Raw genomic sequence first — 23,772 nt, 5'->3', positions numbered from 1 at the left:
GAAATGCACAAATCTTAAGTGTACCATTTGCAGATTTGTACAAATGCTTATGCCTCTGTAACCCAAACTCCTATCAAGGCAGAGAACATTGTCACCAAAAAGTTTCCCTTATACCCATTCCCAGTCAATCCTCATCCCAACTACTGTGATTTTTTTAAATCAAAAATTAGTTTTGTAGATAACTTTTAAATCCAAAATTTAAAACTAAGAGTGATCATTAGGCTGAGGAATGAAAGGATATATAGATATATGATAAAGTAAATATGGCAAAATGCCTAACAGTTGTAGAAATTAGGTGTTGGGCATATGGGTGTGCCAATTATCAATTGATTATCTCTCAGCTCTAAATCTACCTTCCTTTGCCCTGCTTTGTGACTCTGGAATGAGACTCTAAACATTTCTCCTCTACCACCTTAAGAGAGGGCAATGGAATGACCCTGTAAGGAGGTAGCAGCAGAGACACTCCCCTTCCAGAATCCGGCCCTCCATTATTATTATTCAACATGAAAGCCAAGGGCTTTGGGAAGAGACAGGTTCCAGCTGTGGCCTCAGGTCCCAGTATCCCCTGACAGTGGTCACTTCTACAGACCATGTAGCCATGGCAGAGATGCCCTTTCCGAAGACGTTTGTTTCCGTATTTTAGGAAGAAGAGCTCTCTCCCATGGGATTTTGCTTCCACATCCTAAAAGGAGAAACTACACTTTGCATCTGCTACTGCTTGGACCCTGAGACTGAGAGCTCTTTTACTCCAGTGAATAGTTAACCACTCCTTCTCTTGTTCTGCTTAACAATTCACCATATTCAATTTTCAAATAACCTATATTTCTGTTTCTTAACTGAACTCAGACTACAAAAAGGGTACTCATTGCACCGTGGATGTTACACACATTAAAATATAGACACCCAACTGAATTTCTCTCCTAACCCCCATTACTGATAGAGTCTACACCTGTCACGCTATTTCAAGCCTCTACATATAGCACATGCTTTTCCAGTGACAAAGGTATTCCAAAATAGTGGACAAATGATGCTCAGTGTTACCCAGGGAATGACTCTTCTTTCCCAAACCTCCTGAAGACTTGGGCTTGCTCAAGATCCAAGATAATGTAATGTTTGTAAACATTCTTTCGAACTGACACACAAAGACTGCTAATGTGTGTTCTTCCACGATAAAAAGTTAGTGGTTGCGACAAGAATTGGGTTTCTTTCTTGCCTTTGACAGGGCTCTTCCTGTGTAGTCAGTCAGTATCAGAAACAGCTATGCACTCTATCGGGAACACATGCCAAAAGAAATGCCCCAACAAAAACATGTTGCAGCTGCTCCTGCTCTGGTGGATGCCTTGTTTCCACTAAATTCTAGCAGCTGTGCAACAGAACTTTCTGTGATGAGGGAACTATTCCACATTCTGTCACACGGGTTACTTACTGAGCACTTGAAATGTAGTTAGTGTGACTCATGAAATGGATTTTTAATTTTAATTCATTTTTGTTAATTAAAATTTTAAAAACCACTTCTACAGTCTTGGGCAACACAGTTCTAGAACCTATTTTTTTTTAAAAAAAAATCAGGAACTTAAAAGAATATGTTTGCATGTTGGGAGTTTTCTGACATAGAAGTGGCGTTTGAAACCACGACCATGCAACTCATGCAAAGAATCCAGGCACTGCAGTGTTAAGAGGTCAGAAGTAAAAAGAACTTGCGAGGAACACTGGGAAGGAGCAAGCAAGCAGTAACGTAAGAGGAAAACCAGAAAAGTATGGCTGAAAGCAAGTCAAGGGGGAGAGAGTCATTCGGCCATAAATGCTATTGATAGATCAAGTTGAAAAGTAAGGTATTATTTTTCTTTTCCACAACAGCAAACCCTCCAAAACTGAAGAACAAAAAACTGAAAGACACCACTTGGAGTTCATTCACCAACGATAAAGGAAAACCAGAAGTTATACTGTTATCTGGTATAGATATTTCATTCATATTCATTACATACATGCTATTGCAGAACAATACGTCTTCATTTTTAAATCCACGTGAAGCAGGGTTTCGGCGAGCACAGCAATTCTCTTGGGCAGCATTAATTATAAATGAAAACCTCGTAAGTTGTCTCACCAGCTGAGACTGCCTGAAACAATCAGTGTCTCCCATTCCACTCCCACGCTTTCCTCAGAAATGCAGGTGTGGCATCATTTTAAGGCAAAGATGGTTTAAAGAACATAACAGTTTCCAAAAGAGAATGGGCAAAATTGTCAACATCCACAAAGGGCGTAGAGAAAAAGTTAGATCCGTGGACCATGAGCTCCAGGACCCGAGGGGTTCACCTCCCACAAACCAGGCGTTCAGTTTTTGTCATTTAACTTTAAAAGAGTTGCATCTTAGAACTGAGTAGAGGGGACCCTACGGAACTCTGAGCGGAGGAGGACCGGCGAGCGGCACCCGCCCGGTGTATCAACACTCGGGGAGAGAAGGCAACGCTGGACGGCGCACAATTGCATCCCGGACCCTAAAGTTTAAAGGAAAACCCCTTGTCCTCCGTCCCGGGCTCACCTGCCTCCGGAGTGGGGAAGACGCGTGGCTCCGGAGCCTCGGACGGGGCGTCCCGCAAACCCCTCACTTCGTCGCCGGACACTCCCTGGGGCGCAGGGTCCCCTGGCTGGGGAAGTAGGACCCGGGAGGGCGCGGCGCGCTGACTTGGTCTATCTCCAAGCAGCTGCAGCCACAGATTCCTCAGGTTCCCCCCCGCGGCGGGTGAATGCGTTTACTCCCCCGCCTCGTCGCTTAGCAACACTAGAAGCCGTCCAGTCTTCCGGACACGTCAATTCCTCCCGCCCCTCCAGAGTGTGAATAGTTTTTTAAAAGATTGTGTTTCCGGGTCGAGGGGGGCCGTGCGTAGCGGAAGGTCTCTTTACCTCCCACATTGACCTCGGGGGTTGGATAAAGTCTCAGGGGCGCACGTGTGCATGAGGTAGCTCAGTGGTCTGACTCCACTCCCTCCATTTACGCACGCCGCCCCTCCCACCATCTGCTGCCCAAACCATCCGCCGGCCGCGGTTCTCCAATCACAGCGGCTCGCCCCCGGGGACTACTTTTCCACCGGCGAGAAGCGCAGAGAGAAGAGCGTGAGACGTCACTGTGGCCTCGGGAAGTGTAGTCCAACACCTGAAGAAATTCGGCTGGAGACTGCGCTGGAATCGGGGCAGCCTAAACTACAATTCCCAGAGGGCGCCGCGGTCGGGAGCGGAGCCTTTTCTCTCTCTTTCTCGGCGCTCGCTCTTCCCCATTCAGCCCCACCGTAGAGGTGACCTGACTCCCCGAGTCTCATTGTGCAGGTGCTGGAATTGTCCGCGCAGTTTCCAATCATGGTGAGTGTGGGCCCCTAGATTGTGCCTTTATTCCCTTATGTGGTGATTCTTGCGCTTGGAGGACTTTTGGGGGATGGCTGTGCAAAGCACTGTCCTTCGCGCCCTTTGGAAAACCCCGACTCATCTTCTGAGGACTGTCGCAGTGACCCAGTAATTGGGAAGGGGTTGGTTTCCACCTGGGGCGGGGGTTCTTCGGAAGGTGTGATCTCAGTCCTACTGCATGGCGGGGGTACAAAAATATGAAGCGGTGGATTGTCTACAAGCAAGAAATGGGGTTTGATACTGGGGGGGGGGGGGGGGGGAGGTTCCCTAACCTTTTTTCTACTCTTATGCCCACAGTGTTTTTAAGGGCTTTTGTCAGAAAGCCCTTGAAAGCCGAAGACCCTCGACTGTAAAGATAGTGTTTACCTGGTGCTCCAGATTACGATCTACGCTTTCGGGAGACGAGTTTCAGCCATATCTAATTTAATGTCATTTAAAACCTGCTCATTGATCCTGTGTAATACTGGGACGTGCTGCAGTGACAGCATCAGTAGCCCAATAACTGGTGCAGATATTCTTTACTGCTCTGTATGTTTTGAAATCGAGAGCTACTACTTTTAAATGTTACACAACTTAACCATCGTGTCATGAAGATCTGGATGCGTAGATTACCGCGTAACCTTGTCTCTGCTGAAAGGAGAAGGGGGGATGGTGAGGGAACTCTGACGTAGTAATGATCTGCCCGCTGTTTGAAGGTGACATTTGACATCACACTGAAAAATTGCTTCAGTACTTGTATTTATAGTTGAGACTATTTTTCCTCCGTTATCTCAAAATACTGAAATGGGTGGGGAGTGTGGGAAAATATTTGAATGAATTGGAAATTTTCCAGAACCTGAAAATGCTATTGATAGACCAAGTTGAAAAGTAGGGACAGCTACTAATTCTCAGTTAAACCTAGATTTCTTACTTATTTCATCAAATAACGTAATTAATCATTTAAATAATGGCCCATTAGTTCCTGACCTAATCTTGGCAAGAAAGCAGAGGTTTATTATCAGAGAACTTCAGACTTTATAATTTTAAAATTGATGGAACCTTTTAAAGGTTATTTTGACAAATCTCCCCACTTCAGATCTTAAAATTGAGTTTATTGAACCCCAAAGAGAATGTGGTTTGCTCAAGGTCACACAACAGTTTGCCTTCAAGGGTCTCGCACTCTTTCCATTTTACCGTATTGTGTCATACAGATACTTAGCAGGTCATTCTGAAGTTTTGTTTTTAGTAGCTGAGGTTCTAGATGAAGGTGCAAGCTCATGCTGCAAATATAAACTAAAGTATGGTATCAGCATTTATATTACCTGATAGCTTTATTCCTTGCAATTCAGAATATTGGAATTCTAGAATTGGAAGGGAATTTGGAGATTCTTTAATCTTAAAATATAGCCTGGTGAGGTCAAATGATTTTCCCAAGGTCACAGAGAGATCTTAAATCCCCATTCTTGTGTTGATTTGCTATGCGGTAGATCAAGCCAGCCTCACCCCTGGAAGGTCACTGAGCACCAGATAACGCAGAGACCTCTATGAGGACCAATCCTCCTGTCCAGTTGCCGAAACTGACAGCAAATTCTCACATGACTCAGAATCTCCTTGCCTTCCCAGGAGAGTGTATGAACAATCACTGAGCTAGAAAAGAGCCATCTTCTGTAAGCTATTCAAAGCAAAAAATTTTTTAAAGGAGACAATTCTTTGCTTGCATTCCTCCTCCATAGGAAGTGACAGTAAGAATAAACTATATAAAGAAATCAGAATAATACTGTTTGTCTTTTATGTTACAGAAATATATATAAATTAGAAAGCAAAAGAATACATGGGTGTTTCTGTAGAATAACAGAAGGAACACTTAAATTCAAGCTTTACAAGTGAGACTTGAACACATGTGTAGACAGAGCCTGCATCTGTAGGAAGGTCATTAGTGCCCTGCCAAGAGCAAAGACATTTCTTCTTTGGATCTTGGCAAACTGCCCAGATATCTAAGCAAAGAATAGTAACCTGTCTTCACACTGTAACTTTGTGAAAAGTCCGCGGGAATCTCCCACCCTCCTGCTTTTCAACACTAATGTTCCGAAGAGCAGAAAGAACCAGATGTGCAGTTTGTTCTTTCCCTTTTGATCATCAAACATTCAGACACTAACTAGGCTTCATGCTACTCTTAACAAGATGGAATTACCTACCTGTGAAAATAATTTACTCAAAGATACAGAAGAAGGTAACTGCTGAGGTAGAATTACTAGCTGTTCATTAGTTGGCTACAGAGCCTTCACTAAGGACTGTGATACTGTGAACACATCTTTTTAATAGCTAAAATTAATACCTAAAATTGATTGCATCATTCTGTTATAGCCATCTGCCTGACTTTCTGAGAGATTAAGCTTTACAGATAGTGATATTTACTTCCCCCTCATTTCTTTCTTTTTTTTTTAAATATATATTTTATTGATTTTAGAGAGGAAGGGAGAGGGAGAGAGCAATAGAAACATCAATGATGAGAATCATTGATTGGCTGCCTCTGCACGCCCCCTACTGGGGATTGAGCCCACAACCCAGGCATGTGCCCTTGGCTGGAATCGAACCTGGGACCCTTTAGTCCGCAGGCTGACGTTGTATCCATTGAGCCAAAAGCCAGCTAGGGCTTCCCCCTCATTTCTTATCCCAACTTGCTTTGCACTGAAGTAGTATGTGTTCATAGTTTTCTTAATGCTTATTTTCATTCAGTCAACAAATATTTGTTGAGCACTCTATGGACTGCAAATTTGAGTCCAAGTTGGACCACTTTCAGTTCACAGTCTGAAATGGACCGGTGTGGGGGGTGGAAGTGGTTCACAGTCTAGTAGAAAATAACAGACATGTAAATAGGATACCACAGGCTATGAGAGTCCTTAAAGGAAAATTCTGTGGCGACAGAGATCTGTAATTATAGCTCTTGCTACACAGTTATTAATGCTTTGTATGTTAATTCTTAATCCTTAAACTACCTTATTTGTTAAGCAGCTGCTATTATCTCCATTTCACTGTAGGGAACTTGCCAGGAACATAACGATACACCTAATGAGTTGTGGAGTCAGGATTTGAATCCAGAAGTCTAGTCTAAAGGCCATCTCTTTACTACAGTCTACTGCCTCTCTAACCCTAAAATAGTACCAGGCACATAATAGAGGTTCAGTGGTATATTGCTTAATAAATGAAGTGAGAACAGTTCATCCATTGATTTAAAAGACTATATATATCATTGGAACTAGTGACCTAAAATAATTTTGCTAACTATACCAGGGACTACGGTGGTCACTAAGTTTCCAGCTTTCTCAATGCTGTATTCAAAGTATAAAGTAATAAAATATCTTAAATACCTTTTGAAGTGTGTTAGGTTTGCTTCCAAACAATTATTTTACAGTTCCAAGTTTTTGGTAGTAATTTTACAAGATCCAGCTATTCCTTCAGTAATTGCGTTCCAGTTGTGTTCAGGGCATTGTTCTAGGTAGTTGGAATACAACAATAAATAAAATAGACAAGGCCCCTGTCATTAAGGAGTTTGCATTCTAAAGAGGGAAGAGGAATAATTTCTCACTCCCTTTTTCTCACCTACTCCAAGTGGAGAAGGGGAAATGACAAAATTAAAAACATGTGAATGCCATATTATACAAAGTAACCATATACAATGTTCTTTATGAATCTAAAATCTACTTGGGAACATAGATGTGTGTTTGCATTAAAATTTGTTTATTTGGGGAATTACCGTATTCTATATTTAGAGATATGGATGGGAAAGAGACATGGGGAGTCAGGGAGAAACCTCCGTAGTTTTCTCCTTTTTTTCCATTCCCATCCTGGCCACATGTTTGAGGAAGAGATTGCACTCATAGTTTGCTATGATCAGATTCATTTCTCTACAACTTGGCCCTTATTTCCTGAACTTTAGAGGTGAGGGTTGGAAAGTTAGAAAGATTCTTCAAGGTGGTAGTCTCCTCCCATCCCAGAGGCATGTCTCCTCTGGAAGAGGGAATTCTAAATATTAAAAAAAATCAAATGCTTCTATCCCAGTCAGTAGGCCACTTCTCTCATACAAGTAGAAATAGAGGTGTCAAGTAGACGTCCATTTACCCAGCATTGTCAAAGGAATAATCCACTTGATTGAACTTTCCATCTACTTAAACTTACCCATTGTTTCCAAACATTTTTGTTAGGTCTTTTTAATAGAACTATTTCTCTTTTTAATTCTTTGAGCTTAATTTTCTCTGAGCGTAATTTATTTTCATGACTTGGGATCATCACTTTGAATATTAGTTGTTTTTGTACACATGTTCCTGTTTTGTTTGGGGTCTGTTGAGATCTATAAAGCAACTTCTCTCGTAACAGGTGTGCTCTTTGTACTTTTCCCCTTCCTCCCTTTTAAAATTCATTTCCCTTTGGAATCAGGTTGTCAACTGTCATTACATGTTGCTGTTGTTATTTAATATTAAAACATTATACTAATAATTAAGATGTTATTATTTTCTCATTTTTCTCAAAAAATAAAGGCTTCTTTTTCCTCTACCAAGTAGATAAGTTGAATCATGATTAATAATTTTATTAAAACTTTTAGGCTCATTGTGAATGGAAAATTTTAACCACTGTCACTCCTTTTCCTGGTGTAAAAGATTCTGTTGAGCAGATAGAAGTGGGGAGTTACTTACGTAAGAGAATATGTAGGGTTCTAATGGCCGCCAGGGTTTGTATCACCACACAATGCACTTCAGCATTGGTAGGCCTATTTTAGTGGTAAAATGTCCTTTAAAAGATGGATGAGATTACGTAAGTAAATCCAGTATAACAGTGAGAGTTAAATGATGCCACCTAAATATGCAGCCAAGGACATAGGTTCAAGAAGTTGCTTAGCTAATTTGTGTACACTGAATTTCCTGGGACAGGTCTGGGATAAGTTAGTTTTCTACTAATCCACACACAAAGAGACTTAAAAATTTGCATTAACTTTTAAAGTATGTTGTTGTCTTACTATAGAGAAACTCCTGAATATCTTTAGGGTAAAATAGCACTTTTTAATAAGATGTTCATGGGTCTCTTTCATGACAGCCTGAACCAGTCAGAGTCCTTGTGACTGGAGCAGCTGGTCAAATCGCATATTCGCTGCTGTACAGTATCGGAAATGGATCTGTCTTTGGTAAAGACCAGGTAAGGGCAACTGCCTATAAATCTTAAACTAATAAGATTGTCAATAAAGCCCTGCATTTATGTAGTGCAAAGAAAGTTTTAAATGGTGAAGGAATGGGTAATCCCAATTAATGTACTAGGCACACTGCTATAAATGTGTATTTATACATTCTAAAGTGTTCATTTATCCATTTTCTTCATCCATGGATAGTGAATTTTTCCTTCATGCCAAATACTGTACTTAGCTTTTCATAAACTCAAATCAGATCTACAGATACAGGTGCCATGTCACTTCAGTTTGATATTTCTTCCATGTATTTATGTATTCCATGTATCTCTCCTTTAAAATTCAGTATTAGTGATTCCTCTTACTATATCTGTTAGCAGCCATTGCTGGTTTTATAGCATTCATTTTTCCAAAAGTGGCATCATACTGGATACCTGACCTAAAATAATTATGACTAATTAGTGGGAATTATACACATATACACAACAAATAAGCAAAAACTTTTTAAAAGGTCTTTTTTTGTGACTAAATGACATAACCTACACTGACAGATACTGAACTTGCTATTTATTTGACAGCCTATAATTCTTGTGCTGTTGGATATCACTCCCATGATGGGTGTCCTGGACGGTGTCCTAATGGAACTGCAAGACTGTGCCCTTCCCCTCCTGAAAGGTACGTTAGAGAGTGGAAGAGAGAGGGATTTTTTTAGTATTTTATGTCTTTCAAAAACTAGATTTCAGATTTTTGTTAACCTGTCAATTAGAAATTATTTCATAAACGTCGTTTGGTTTTGTTTCTGAAATTTCAACTACTTGGTAAGATGTATATCAAAAATAAGTAAGTATAATTATATACCAAGAATAAATAAGGGTAAAAGCGGGAAATAACCAGTGTAAAGTAAAAGACTATACTTTTATCCACCATGCTTATATATAACTTACTAGAGGCCTGATGCATGAAATTCGTGCAAGAGTAGGCCTTCCTTCCCTGGCTGCTGGCTTCCCTCTGGCACCTGGGATCCGGCTTCCCTCGCAGCCCCAGCTTCATCCAGAAGGGCGTCAGGTCTAATTAGCATATTATACTTTTATTATTATAGATTTTACTAATTAACTATAGTATTGCACAAGGGTTGTATACCTGAAATTGTCTACACTGTGTTGTTATTTAAAGTCTATTTAAATAGTAATAGTAGCATCCTGTAATGGAGAACTTTTTTTAACTCTGTCTTCCAGAGCCATATGCTGCTATGTGGCTGGAAATGGGTTGATCCCTCATATATAGATAGTCCCATCCCATCTGCCAGTCATCTGATGAGACATAGTATAAATTGTTATAATCATCTACTACATAGTTTGAAAAAGTCCACCAAGGCTCTGATAAGAAAGAGCCTTTGAGAATCATTGAACTATTATATAAATGTAAGACAGAAATCTTCAATTTGATTGAAAGGTTTATTAAAATATTAAGTCAAATCATAAACTAATTTGACTGTTTAGCTTTACCTTTATCATGATCTTTTTCTTTTGATGAGGATTTAATTAATAATACTCTTCTAAAAGTTTGCACAAAGCAAAATATATACCCAAGGAAGCCATGTTCAGAATTCATGTATATGTTCAATAAACATTTATTAGAAAGGATACTGCCATCTAAATCATTAGGTTGCACAATTATATAAGAAAGTACATTACCCTACCCAAGCTATTCAACTGGCTCCCTTTCTTCACCTGTTTACAAATCAACTTCCTCTGTTGCTTTTTTCCCATTTTTATTCCTTTCTCTGATGAGTTCCTTCTGCTCTCTAATGGGCCCAGGTTACAGTCAGCTTGTCCTTGCTCAACTGTGAGTATGACAGGAAGGGAAGGCTCAGCAAATAAAAATGTATGGCTGGGAAAAAGATGGATTTATTTTTCTCCATCTAGAGTTCATACATATACCTTTTTAGGGGCTTCTAGCAGCCTGACTGTGACAAGTGTTCACTAATCTAAAAATGTATGCTTAATACTGGTTGTCTTAGTCCATTTGGGCTGTTTTAACAAAAATACTATAGACTGAGAGGTTTTTAAACTACAGAAACTTATTTCTCACAGCTCTGGAGGCTGGGAAGTCAGGGAGCAAAGAGCCAGCAGGTTGGGTGTCTGATGAGAGCCCAATTCTTGGGTCATAGATGGCCATCTTCTCACCGCCCTGCACGGTGAAAGGGATGGGGCACTGCTAAGGACACTAATCCCGTTCGTGAAGGCTTCACCCTCATGACCTAATCACCTTCCAAAGGCCTCACCTCTTAATGCCATCACAGGAGGGCTAGTTTCAACATAGGGATTTTGTGGAGGACACAGACATTCAGTCAATAACTCTAGTCATGACCTTTTTAATTACTTTTAATACTTAAAGCAATTTTAACTTACAGATTAGGTGAATTAATTTCTTTTTTTGTGTTATCTGTGATTATTAGCCTGAATAACAAATGTTGCCTTGAAACTTATCATACTATACCTTTGTATCATAATTTTTGAAATTGAGATAATTATTGACATTGGAAAATAAAATAAACATTGACATTTCTGCTGGTGTTATTGTTGAATTCTAAATTGTCTTTCTTAGGCCCCTAAAACTTTTTATCAATGTGACATGTAAAAGAAACATTTGCTACAGAGTGAAGGAGTTACTGGATAGATTCAATATGAAAAAGAGAACCTCAGACTTTGGTGTTTAAGTATTTGCATATTTATTGCCATGTTGTTCACAGATGTCATCGCAACTGATAAAGAAGAGGTTGCCTTCAAAGACTTGGATGTGGCTGTTCTTGTGGGCTCCATGCCAAGAAGAGATGGCATGGAGAGGAAAGATTTACTCAAGGCTAATGTGAAAATCTTCAAATCCCAGGGTGCCGCCTTGGACAAATATGCCAAGAAGTCAGTTAAGGTGACCAGTGCAGTAGTATTTGATAGAGCTTTTCATTATTAGCATTTGAAACTTCTGCTCTCAGCATTTAAGTTCAACAAAATTATTTGCTTCCCACCCCCAGTCTATGCAATAGCCAGTAAATACAGATACAGAGTTTTGCTTGACAAGCTCTCCCTTTCTGGGTTTTCCTCTGATGGTGCAGAAATCTGTATTTAGAGGTGCTTGAAAATATTTTGCCTATTACCGTTACTTGTAACTTTAATATTATTTTATAAATCCACAAGGCATAGAATTTTCTGGTGCCTTTTAACTGGGAATATTTGTTCAGACATTTGGGTTGTATGTGATTGTAGAGGGAGGTGGCTGTAAACTGCGTTCTTAGCAATAGGAGATGGTAGCTTCTGAATGCTCAGATTTTCTCCATTCTGTGATATGCTTGTCTCGAGGAGTTGAGTCAGTATGACTTTCTGTTCTCCTTATGATCAAACTATTTTAGTTCCTAAATTTGTCTTGATATTGCAAGGAAGCCTCCTTTTACCAACAGCAGAAGGCTTGCTGGTTAGAGGTTTTGTGGATTTTGATATACTGCTACTTCTGTATTCTGACTTCAGAGAAAGGTAAAATAAATTTATAAGATTTTTAAAGTTGCGAGTTATAATATTCTATTATAATACTTCATAGACATCTGATTGTTTGCTTTCTGTAGACTTCATTTTAAATAATTAACTTTTATTTTCTGTAATCATTAGCAGAAAATAATAGAGATGAGCTGAGTAGAAATCCAAAGACCTCTTAGTAAAAAATTACAAGGTTATTTGTTTTGTTTGTTTGTTTTTTAATTTAATTTATTGGGGTGACATTGGTTCATAAAATTATAAGGTTGTTTGGATTGCTAAAATCTAGGCTGCTTGGAGTTGTAGTACTATTTGCACAGTAGTCGCCCTTCAGCCAAGTGTCCTTTTGGGGGGCATACACACTGATATGGAATACTTATGGGCATAAGATATCATGTCTGCAGCTTACTCTCAAGTGGGCCAAAAATAAAACACTAAGGGATGGGGATGGGGTAAAGAGAGGGAGAGAAATAGAGCAAATTAGAGCATCTGGGTAAAGGAGATGTGGGAGTTAGTCTCTTTAATATACTTTCATCTTTTCTTTAAGTTTGATATTATTTCACAGTTTTGGTTTTTTTAATATATATATATATATATATATATATATATATATATATATATATATATTTCAGAAAGGAAGGGAGAGGGAGAAAGAGAAAGAAACATCAATGATGAGAGAGAATCATTGATCAGCTGCCTCCTGCACACCCCCTACTGAGGATCGAGCCTGTAATCAGGGCATGTGCCCTGACCAGGAATCGAACCATGACCTCCTGGTTCATAGATTGATGCTCAACCACTGAGCCACACCAGTCAGGCCACCGTTTTTAAAAATGATCATTTCATTAGAGATTTTTAAAACTTAAAAGTCCTTGTATACATTTTCCTATACTGTATTGTAATTTATTATATCCCATGTCTCCCCTATTTAAAAAAAAAAAAAAAAAAGCCTAAAATGCGTTTTCCTAAAGATTGATTTAGTAGATATAGAATGGATGGGACTTGGAAATCTGTATTTTGGCAAATATCTCCATTAATTCATAGGATTAGCAAGATGGAAAAACACTTTTCATTCATAAAAACAAATCATTGTCCGAAAGTAAACTGCTTGAGTAGAATTTCTTTCTTGGACTACTTTTATAAGAAGGAAAATTTTATCCATAAATCAAACTCAGAGATAGAGCCTCAGATTACTTTTTCTTTATGACAAGTAGATAAATGCTGTCTATTTTGGCACAAAACAAAACAGAAAGACATGTACCTTAGATCTTGGACAGCAGCGCTACCTGAAAAGTGACTTATATATATAATGGTGGTTTTATTAAAGAAATGTTTTCAGTAGTCACAGGGTATCCTAACAAGGGGGGGGAAAGTTTTCAGAAGGGAGGATAGAAACCTACAAGAAGCTAAACTGTTAACTACATATTTAGCTGGCACAAACTTGATACAAAGGCAACATGTTACACGTTTGTCAGTCATGCTGAGACAGTTTAGTTAAGCAGAATATGGTCTATAACGGCTGTAATGGGTTATATCCTAGGTCATCGTGGTGGGAAACCCAGCCAATACCAACTGCCTGACTGCCTCTAAGTCGGCACCATCCATCCCCAAGGAGAACTTCAGTTGCTTGACTCGTTTGGATCATAACCGAGCTAAAGCTCAGGTAAGAAAAATGCCTTTTAAAGTCTCATGAATGTTCAACTTTATAAAACCTTTTTCTCTCACTTTATGTCTTTTTATATTTTTTAAAATATATTTTTATTAATTTCAGAAAGGAAGGGAGAGGGAGAGAAAGATAGAAACATCAGTGATGGGAGAGAATCATTAACCTGCTGCCTCCTGTACACCACACACTGGGGAGCGAGCTGCAATCAGGCCTGTATGCTGACCGGGAATGGACCCATGATCTTCTGGTTCATAGGTCGATGCTCAACCACTGAGCCACACCTGGCCGGGCTTTTCTTTCACTTTTAAAGGCGATGAAGCTTAGTTTGTGCTTTTTTGTTGTTTTTGCTTAGTAGGAAGCTATTCCAATTTGTTAGGGAGTCTTTAAATCTGGTCTTATAAAGACCAGAGCTGAACTTCCTACTTAATTTTCTCAAGTATATCTCATTTGCTACCTATAATTAAATGTTGTTGCTAATGTCCTCTTAAGATAGTGGTTTAAAAGTATTCACTAGTATAGATAATTCACATAATGGTACATATTTAGGGTTTTGTTTTGTTTTTTGTCAGATATAAAGGAGATTGTAAAATGAAATCTTTAGCTTTATGTATTTGAGTGGTTCTGCTTCCTTTTCCCCTATAACCAAGCAATCAAGTTCAGATTTTTAATTGTTAATTTTATATTCTCATTTTTAATTTTATGTCTTTTTAATATTTATATGTTTCCATAAAATTTCCTACTTTTCACTACTTCGCTAAGTTTTAATTATCATTTTTTTCTTACCCCTTGGAGCCTTACATTATGCCAAGGGGCCAGTAACCTGGGTATTAGCCATAGCTTTTTTAAAAATTAAAGGCCATGCCACTCATCTGTGCTGGTTTCCTGGGCTTTCTCAGATCTAGACGATGCTGGTGCCTAGAAGTCATGGCAAAATTCTAGTTCTGGGACATAAGCTCTTTCTCTTCCCCAGTCATTTTCTGGCCATCCCTCCTTATCCACAGGTCATCACTGCCAGGTAGGTTTGTGAGTGTAGTCCTCTTCTAGAGAAGACAACTTTGTTTAGTTTCAAGAAAACTATTTTTACCAAAAGATGATGTGAGATCTGCTGTATGCTGAGAATTGATCTTTCAGACCAGGGAAAGAGAAGATAATTTGTTAAACTTCTACTCTAAGCTAAATACTTTACATGTAATTTGCCATTTGATTCTTTTTTAAAATTTTATCTTTATTGTTGAAAGTATTATAGATGTTCCCTCTTTATCCCTCATGGGCCCCCCTCCACCCTGCTCCCACCCATCCCCTCACAACCATTTAATTCTTATAGGAACCGTATGAAATATCCATTATTATCACTATTTTACAGATAAGAAACCTGAAGCCCAGGAAAGTCAGGGAACCTGCTTAAAGTCATATAGCTAATAAATGATGGTGCCACCTCGATTTGCCAAAGTTCAAACCCTTGTGTGTATTCTTACATAATGGGATCAAGTGACCTATGTCAACTTACTAGCTGTGTCATCTTGAGAAAGTATATTCAAGCCATAAAATGGAATAATAATTGTATCTATCTCAGAGTAGTTATATGGGTAAAATGAGATAAGATCTATGTTAAGCCCTTATGGTGGTGCCTGTCACATTGCAAAACACAATAAAGGTTGGCTGCTATTAATTTTTAGTATTATTAAGAGGGATATATGCAAGAGTTGAGAAGAGCCATACCTCAGAAATATCTCCCTGAATATTCCAATTAATTTAGAAGGTTCTTGGATAACAAACTTAAATTGCAAATAATTCCTGAGAAGATTTAGGCTGTGGGCTGGGTCTTTTTCCTTATTATTTAGCCAGTGTCTGGTGGCTGGGAAGGAATAGGCATTTGAATGACTGGAGGCAGGGGATTCAGGTACTATAGACACTAGCCCAGAAGAGTGGCATGGCCTCTAATTTGGGTACTATAGAACATGTACTATTTCACAATTAAGGAAAAGATAGGTGTTGCCATTGTAGATTCTGGATGGCTACTTAATTTCATTGTAAAAAGGAGATAAAGGTAAAATGACACCACCAACAAATTTCCCATCTTTGCTGTTTCACCTGAGGCCTTGATGGAGGCAGGCTCTGGAAAATACTGCTTCCAAAGGTACTACTGAGTGACACTTTGTCCCAGTGGCTGAAACCATTTTCCTTGTAGGGGTGAAAGTCTGAATGAGGAAAGAGGGAAGAAGAAGCTGTCTCATCAAACTTTAACTTTTGGCAAGTGTTCAGCATGCCAGCCTGGCACAGTGACGACTTTTAGAAAGTTTCTGAAGAAGCAGTTTCTTCTTTAATCCAGTGACAAATAACAAACCCAAAGAGGAATTTTTCTTACGTGAATGGTTACTAGTCATACATGATTTGTTTTGGAATTCAGAGGACTTAGCTTCCCAGCAGTTGTTTATCACCTGCAGAACTCCCCTGTGTATTTGCAACCCAGAACTGCTTATGTGTCTGCTGACAAGGTAATTTGGCAGTGAAACCAGGTAGCTGGCACCAGAGGAAGAAAATTGCTAGGGCTGGAGAATTAGTAAAAAACTATTTAATAGATCTGTGTGGCAGGTACAAAAGTGTGTAAGGGAACAAGAAACTGCTGTCCTGCATACGTGTTAATTTAAACCAGCTCTGACATGACATGAATGATATTCAGAATTTACATCTGCTGGGTGCCAAGTACTGGACTTTGCTGTCCTGACAGAAGTGGATTAACTCAAGAGATCAAAAGAACAAGAGGCAGGCAGGCAAAAGGGCAGAAGAAGCAAGAGGAGCCTCCTGTGGGGAGGAGGGGCCTAGAGGCAGTGGGTCTTCACTGTACTTCGGAGCAGCTGAAGCTGACATTCAACAGAATGTTCTGAGTTCTTGAGAATATACATCTTGGGTTACTTGCCCAGGTATAAATTTTCCTTTTTCTCTACAATGACAGCTAAATATAAATAGGGCAGTTCGTCCCAAGTCCTTTCAGATCATGGCACACAGAGAAAATGGTACTCATTGCATGGCACACCACTCTACCCCAGCCAGGAAGCAGGTCAGTAGCTGGGTACCCCAGAAACCAACCATCCAGCTAATTCGTGAAGACTGATATGATAGTAATACTTGCAGAACTCTAGATGAAGCAGGGTTTAGATCAGAAGTAATTTAAAAAGTAAAAAATCCATAAGGATTTTAAGTTAATTCTTAAAATTATCTATTTTAAGATTTAACAAAACAGGCTCCTTGCACTAGTGGGGTAGGTTAGTGTTAGAGCATCGTCCTGATATGCCAGGGTTGTGAGTTCGATCCCCAGTCAGGGCACATATAAGAATCAACCAATGAGCCCATCTAGAATGGCTCAGTTGAGTGTTGTCTTATGCACCAAAAGGTTGCCGGTCAGGGCACGTACCTGGGTTTTGGGTTCAGTCTCCAGAAGGTAACCAATTGGTGTCTCTCTCTCTCTCGCCCCCTCCCGTTCTCTCCCTCCCGCCTTCCTCTCTGTCTCTAAAATCAATCAATTAAAAAATATTTTTAAAGCCCTAGCTGGTTTGACTCAGTGAATTAGAGCATCGGCCTACGGACTTAAGGGTCCCAGGTTCTATTCCAGTCAAGGGCACGTGCCTGGTTGTGGGCTCAATCCCCAGTAGGGGGTGTGCAGGAGGCAGCCAATCAATGATTATCTCATTCATGTTTCTGTCTCACCCTTTCCCATCCTCTCTGAAATCAATAAAAATATATTTAAAAAAACATCTCTTTAAAGCAGTCTCAACTTATTTTAAGGGTCATAATGAAAGTAAAAACAATTTACTTCTTAACTTAGTAAATTAGTGTGAGATGAGTAAAGTCATTGCAAACATTTTAGGTAATGGCCTTTTTCATCCTTATTTTGTTGTTTGGTTGTTTGTGTTGTTTTTATTGTTTTTTACTTTCTAATTTTGGAATAATTATAGACGCAGAAGAAGTTGCAAAAATAGTACAGAGAATCCCATGTACCTATCACGGGCTTTACTCAGTGGTGCCATCTTACATAACTCTATAGCATTATTAAAGCAGGAAATTGACTAGACTACACACATTACCGCTAAGGAGTTACTCAGATTTCTGCCGTGCTTACCTTTTTGTATGTCTTTATGAATGATTCTATGACCTTTAATCATATATATAGATTACTATAAATAACCACCATAATCAAAACACAGAACTGTCCCATAACCCACAAAAGAACTCCTAAAAACACAGAAAACCTTTATCTGTTCTCATCTCTGTAACTGTCATTTTGAGACTGTTACAAAAATGGAATCATGGGGCAAGTAATCTTTTGAGATTAGCTTTTATTCACTCAGTTTAATGCCTTTAATATCCATCCAAGTTGTTGTATGTTCCACTTACACTTATTTTTCCATTTACTCTGTTTCTTTCATTGTGTGGAGGTTCCACCGTTTGTTTAACTGTTCTTCAAAGACTTTGGGGTTGTTTCCAGTCTGGGGCTATTACCATCCTTGTTTTTAAAATTTCTTTAAAATACGAGAGTGTTTTCCCTTTCTTATATGGTTAATGCTCAAAAGGAACTTTGATGCAGTGCTGCTTTTATTTAATATTCAAAAGCTATGGACTCTGACACAACTGTTTTTTTTCTCCCATGATTATAATAAGGAAAGAAAAATCACCCACAGTGTCACCCTAACACATCAGCTTTTAAAAATTCCTTTTTGCAACATTTCTTTCTGGTTCATCATAAATTCTTCTGTCTAATTAGGAACAAATTATGCACATAACTAACCATAATGTTTTTTCTGCATATTACCTTATCAGGGAAATCAAACAACTGGGTTTACTTAAATCTTTCAAAACATAACTTTTAAACCCTTTCTGTGGTCACTGTACTATATAATTGATGTTCATGTAACCACAAGGCCCACGGGATTCTAAAGTGCTTTCTGAACTTACAGCTAGAGATTGTTACATCTGTTTATAATTTTAGCATTTTGTTATTTTAAACTCTTTTCCTTCAGTTTCCTAGTCTGTAAAACCAGGACAGTCAGACTTTGTTCATCTAAGTCCCTTCCAACTGTAAAATTTTCGTATTTAGGAATTTTTGAAAATTAGTTCATTTATATTTGGTGTATAATAAACATTTCAGCCAAATAGAAACTTTCTAAATACCTAATTGCTCAGAAGTGCTAAGGCAAGTCTCTAAGTAAGTAATAACAACAAAACTAGGGTCACATTTACATATTCAAGCAATATTCACCTCTTGCTTTGTGTTTTATATTTGATAAACCCACTATACTAATAAGTTAACCACAAACTGTATGATGCTCTCTACTCCTAAACAAACAGGTCACAGTTTGAAATGAAAAGCTTTATGTAAGTAATGTATTTGTTTTCTGTTTAACTAGATTGCTCTTAAACTTGGTGTGACTTCTGAGGATGTAAAGAATGTCATTATCTGGGGAAACCATTCCTCAACTCAGTATCCAGATGTCAACCATGCCAAAGTGAAACTGCAAGGAAAGGAAGTTGGTGTTTATGAAGCTCTGAAAAATGACAGCTGGCTCAAGGGAGAATTCATCACAGTAAGAAAAATCTGGGAGCTTGCATAACAGCCAAGCATAAAGAACTCTGAGAGACGCCACATTACTGACCTGCTGTGCTCCAGGGCTCGGGGGAGGGAGGGACACAAGGAGAGCAGGTCTTCTTCAGTTGTCTAATGACTGCACACTTTGTTTTGGGGTCCTACTATGCCAGTCATGATCCATTCTGATCTAATCTGTTGTGTGGTAGCCAGCATTGATAGTCATCTGGTTATCTTTATACAGAGATCAAACTTTTTGAATGAAATATGGTAAACTCTCTGTGGAGATTTGTAGTTTTCTCTTTTTTAACAAGACTGGTACTTATAACTAAAATGGGTTAGTAAGGCCAACATTGGGTAGTTGCCTGATTTTGGAGGGGCTACATTAAGCTATGGTTGCAGTCTTTCACCCCAGGATCAGTTTGGAATTGAGGAAAATGCTGCTGTCATGATCAAGTAACACTGCTGTCTTTGTCCACTCTACCCAGACTGTGCAGCAGCGTGGTGCTGCTGTCATCAAGGCTCGAAAACTATCCAGTGCGATGTCTGCTGCGAAAGCCATCTGTGACCACATCAGGGACATCTGGTTTGGGACCCCAGAGGTGAGGACTCAGTGGTTTGCACAGGCCTTTCTTTCACTTTTGTCCTCTATGCTGTAATGTGCAAGCACATAACCTTAGCAGTCAGGCAGGTTAGGTTCATATCCTGGCTTAGCTGTCCACTAGCTGAGTAACCCTGGAGAAGTTATCTAACCTTTCTGAGCTGTCTTGTCATCTTTTACATGGGTTGTAAGGGATAAGTGAGATGATTATTTATATATATATATATGTATATATATATATACACACACACACACATATTTATAAAGTACTTAGCACACATGGTAGGGGAGACATTTTTCCATCTTAAAGCCTATATTGGGTCATAGTTTCATCATTTATGAAATGAGGATTTTGTTTCTTGGACCTACTTCATACATTGATTGGAAGAGTGGAATGAGATAATATCCAAGAAAGTTACCCTGTCATAGAAGTGTCTGGTGATGTTTCCTTATACAGTAATGAAGTTATGCATATAGTAAGAATGTGTCACCTGTTTTAATTTCATTAGTCCATGTGTTAGTTGGTTATATAAACTAATTCCTAAGCACCATGAGAATGTAAAAATTGTTGTTTTTTCAGGGAGAGTTCGTGTCCATGGGCATTATCTCTGACGGCAACTCCTACGGTGTTCCCGATGATCTGCTGTACTCGTTCCCTGTTACAATCAAGGTAAGGTATTCGGGAATTATTTCCCCCTTTTCCCTACTGGGAAAGTAATTGTATGTTTTTATTAATAATTAGAGGCCCAATGCACAAAATTTTTGCATGGGTAGGGTCCCTAGGCCTGGCTGGCAGGGCCAATCTGTGGGGCGACTGGGGGGGAGGGGGAGAGCAGCAAGTGGGCGGTGCCTGGCCAGCCACTCGCCAGCCCCGCCCTCCAGACTCCCCACTCCCACCCCCCTACCAGTTGCCTTCCTTTGTGGGGCAATTGGGGGCCCCCACCTTGGCTGGCCTGAGGCTTGCGGGCTGGGGGCAGCTCCTGCATTGAGGGTCTGCCCCCTGGTGGTCAGTGTGCATCATAGTGACTGGTCCTTCCACTGGTCTTTCTGCTGTTTGGTCAATTTGCATATTAGGCTTTTATTATATAGAATGGCATAATGTAATCTAGAAAATTGTTCCTTTACTAAATTAGAAAATATTCTCAGCTTTAAAGTCGTATAAAGCACAACTTCAGATCAATAAAAGACTGAAATTAATCTGGAAAGCAAGATTCAACTCCTCCCACTAGACATTTTGTTATGCCTCTAATATTGGATACCTACAAAAGTTCTCAATATTGTTGCTGTTTATTACAGTTATAAAATCATTAGTTTTTTTGTCTGCTAATTAATCCTCATTTAAACAATTTTTTTCTACAGACAGTAAGTTTTAAAATCAAGTGTTGAGTTTGTATCAAAATTATCTGTCAATTAAGATCTGGGTTTTGATTTGCTTCTTTAGAATCAGACTTTAAAACAGATTGAAGTTCAAACTAAGTTGTTACTTGCTAGAGGATCAGTAATTGTAAATCTCTTATTTGCAATTATTTTCAAACAGAATAAGACATGGAAGATTGTTGAAGGTCTTCCTATCAATGATTTCTCACGTGAGAAGATGGATCTTACTGCAAAGGAACTATCAGAAGAAAAAGAAACTGCTTTTGAATTTCTTTCCTCTGCCTGACTAGACAATCATTTCGATGTTACTAGATACCCCAAAGCTGAAGAAGCTAAAAGTCGTCTTTGACTCTAGTACCAAGTAATAATAATGCTATACTTAAATCACTTGTGAAAAAACAGCACATTTTAAAGATTGTGTGCTTCTCGGTACAAATTTGTGACGGTTTATTAACATGGTGTTAGTGTTGCAACATCCTAAATAAAATATATATTCAAGTGAAGATGATTCAGACTCTAATTTTTAACTAATATTTTGTTTCTATTCATTCAGAAAACAAACTTGTATGTTTCCTATCTTGCTGAAGGGGTTGTGACTTTTTTTAAGCCAGAGGAAGGCAATAAAGATGAAAAATGTCACAAGGCAAGGCATAATTCTTTTATATTTAAATAGAACAGAAAAGTCAGTCTTTGATAATGAATCAGTCTACTCCAGAATATATTTTTAAACTTTACCTTTTTTAGCTAATTAAGCACCAGTTATATATTTTTTATTTATTTATTTTTTTGCCATTAAAAAACTTTATTTATTTTTTACAAAGAATATCCCCTACTTGGGGTGAAAATATATCTGGTTAAGTACTAAATATAGTTTTTTTAATCATACAAAAAGATACACAATTAAAAAAACATTAAACCACCTTCAGTCCACATGCTTTCTCAGAAAAGGGTGGAGCTCAGTGCTCTGACACAGGAGGGGGAACAAAGTGCTAAAGGCTGCAGTGAGAGGGGCTGTCAGCATCCCCCGTCTCCCAACCCTAGAGAGGGGAGCCTGGGGCTTTTGTGGAGACCTGCCCTCTGGTTTCTCATGGCAACGTCCAGAGGCTCTGACCAGGGCTGGGCATCCCGATCTAGCCGCTCCTTGGTGAGGAGAAGTTACCGTGGGCAAGGCTGGTGGCAGCAACCCCTCACAGACAGCTAGAGTGTCAGAATTACAGAATTCTGTACACTGGGACAAAGTCTCAACAGTCATGAGCAACTTTTTTGTCCTTGTGCTTATATCTAGAGACGTAGTAGACCAGTTTTAGCTTACGTTTTGAAATAGAAAAGAGTAAAATGACAGGAACTAAAGTGCTAAACACATCATCTCAGAATCAATCCCAAGGAGTCACATGAAAGGAAAAACATGTTCTCCCATATAAAGACGTTTGCAACAGAACACAGTGCAATAGGTTCTGAGAATGGCTTAGAAGACCTTTGGTGGGGCGTCGCTCAATTATATTTTTAAAAACTTAAAAGTTAGTTCATGCTTTGTGTATAATTTGATTTTAACATTAGCTGTTAAATAGGCTGCAGATAATACTCTGTTAATAGTTTAATACCGTTGCATGAAATTAGAAGAATCATTTTCATGATAGAAGAAAAAGGTAATAAGTCTTCCCTTGAGGTATTCCTCTAAAGCACATAAGGAATCTTTTCATCTCACAACCAATAGCTGCCCAGGAATTTATGGTCGTGGGATTGTTCTCAATCTAAGCTTATTACTCGAAACACAGTGAGTGCTGTTAAAAAAAAAAAGGTATTTTTTCCCCAAAAAATCCATGAGGACAGGAATTGTCCATCCTTTTGTCCTTGTATTTAACTTTTACATAATCCTATCTAATAAAAGAGAAACATGGTAATTAGCTTACAACTGCTACCCTTCCCATTGGCTAATCAGGGCAATATGCAAATTAACTGCCAGCCAAGATGGCGGCCGGCAGCCAGGCAGCTGGAAGCTAACATGAGGCTTGCTTGCTTCAGTGACGGAGGACTGCAACGTTCCCCGCCTGCCTTGCTGGCCTCTGAGCTTGCAGTTTGAAACATTGTAACAAATATAGAAGCTAAACAAAACCCCAGAAACCAGCTTTCAGCAAGCCTGGATCTCAGAGCTGGAGTTGATACAGAGTTTCGATTATAGAACCCAAACAAACCAGATACCTGCTTTCAGCAGCGGAGGCCTAAGAGCTGGAGCCAGAGCTAAAGCTGGCCCAGAATAAAGAAAAAAGGAGTGGTTGGGAGTTTCAGCCTGAAAACAGCCCTCAGCCCCTCACCCAGACTGGCCAGGCACCCCAGTGGGAACCCCCACCCTGAAGGGTTTGTGACCAGCTGCAAACAGCCATCATCCCCTCATCCAGGCTGGCCAGGCACCCCAGTGGGGACCCCCACCCTGATCCAGGACACCCTTCAGGGCAAACCAGCCAGCCCCACCCATGCACC

General features: G+C 39.3%; 1 protein-coding gene across 1 annotated transcript; it reads left to right on the top strand.

Annotated features, from left to right (window-relative positions):
- The first annotated feature begins 2,071 nt into the window (after positions 1-2,071).
- On the top strand, positions 2,072-21,797 carry MDH1 (malate dehydrogenase 1). Its single transcript, XM_081100590.1, has 9 exons — positions 2,072-3,354; positions 8,464-8,562; positions 9,127-9,223; positions 11,301-11,476; positions 13,613-13,735; positions 19,141-19,317; positions 19,805-19,918; positions 20,498-20,587; positions 21,455-21,797. The coding sequence occupies exons 1-9, from the start codon at positions 3,352-3,354 to the stop codon at positions 21,578-21,580; spliced, it is 1,005 nt and encodes a 334-aa protein (XP_080956716.1). The 5' UTR covers positions 2,072-3,351; the 3' UTR covers positions 21,581-21,797.
- The last annotated feature ends 1,975 nt before the right edge of the window (positions 21,798-23,772 follow it).

The sequence above is a fragment of the Myotis nattereri genome, assembly GCF_964212035.1.
Source record: "Myotis nattereri genome assembly, chromosome: 10".
Taxonomy (NCBI): domain Eukaryota; kingdom Metazoa; phylum Chordata; class Mammalia; order Chiroptera; family Vespertilionidae; genus Myotis; species Myotis nattereri.
Note: the sequence above shows the minus strand (reverse complement) of the source record. Positions and strands in the feature narration are given on the sequence as shown.

Coding starts and splice junctions, on each gene's coding strand:
- MDH1 (XM_081100590.1), top strand. Junction 9,224..11,300: donor TGCCCTTCCCCTCCTGAAAG/GTACGTTAGAGA, acceptor TGTTGTTCACAG/ATGTCATCGCAACTGATAAA. Junction 19,919..20,497: donor TCTGGTTTGGGACCCCAGAG/GTGAGGACTCAG, acceptor TTGTTTTTTCAG/GGAGAGTTCGTGTCCATGGG.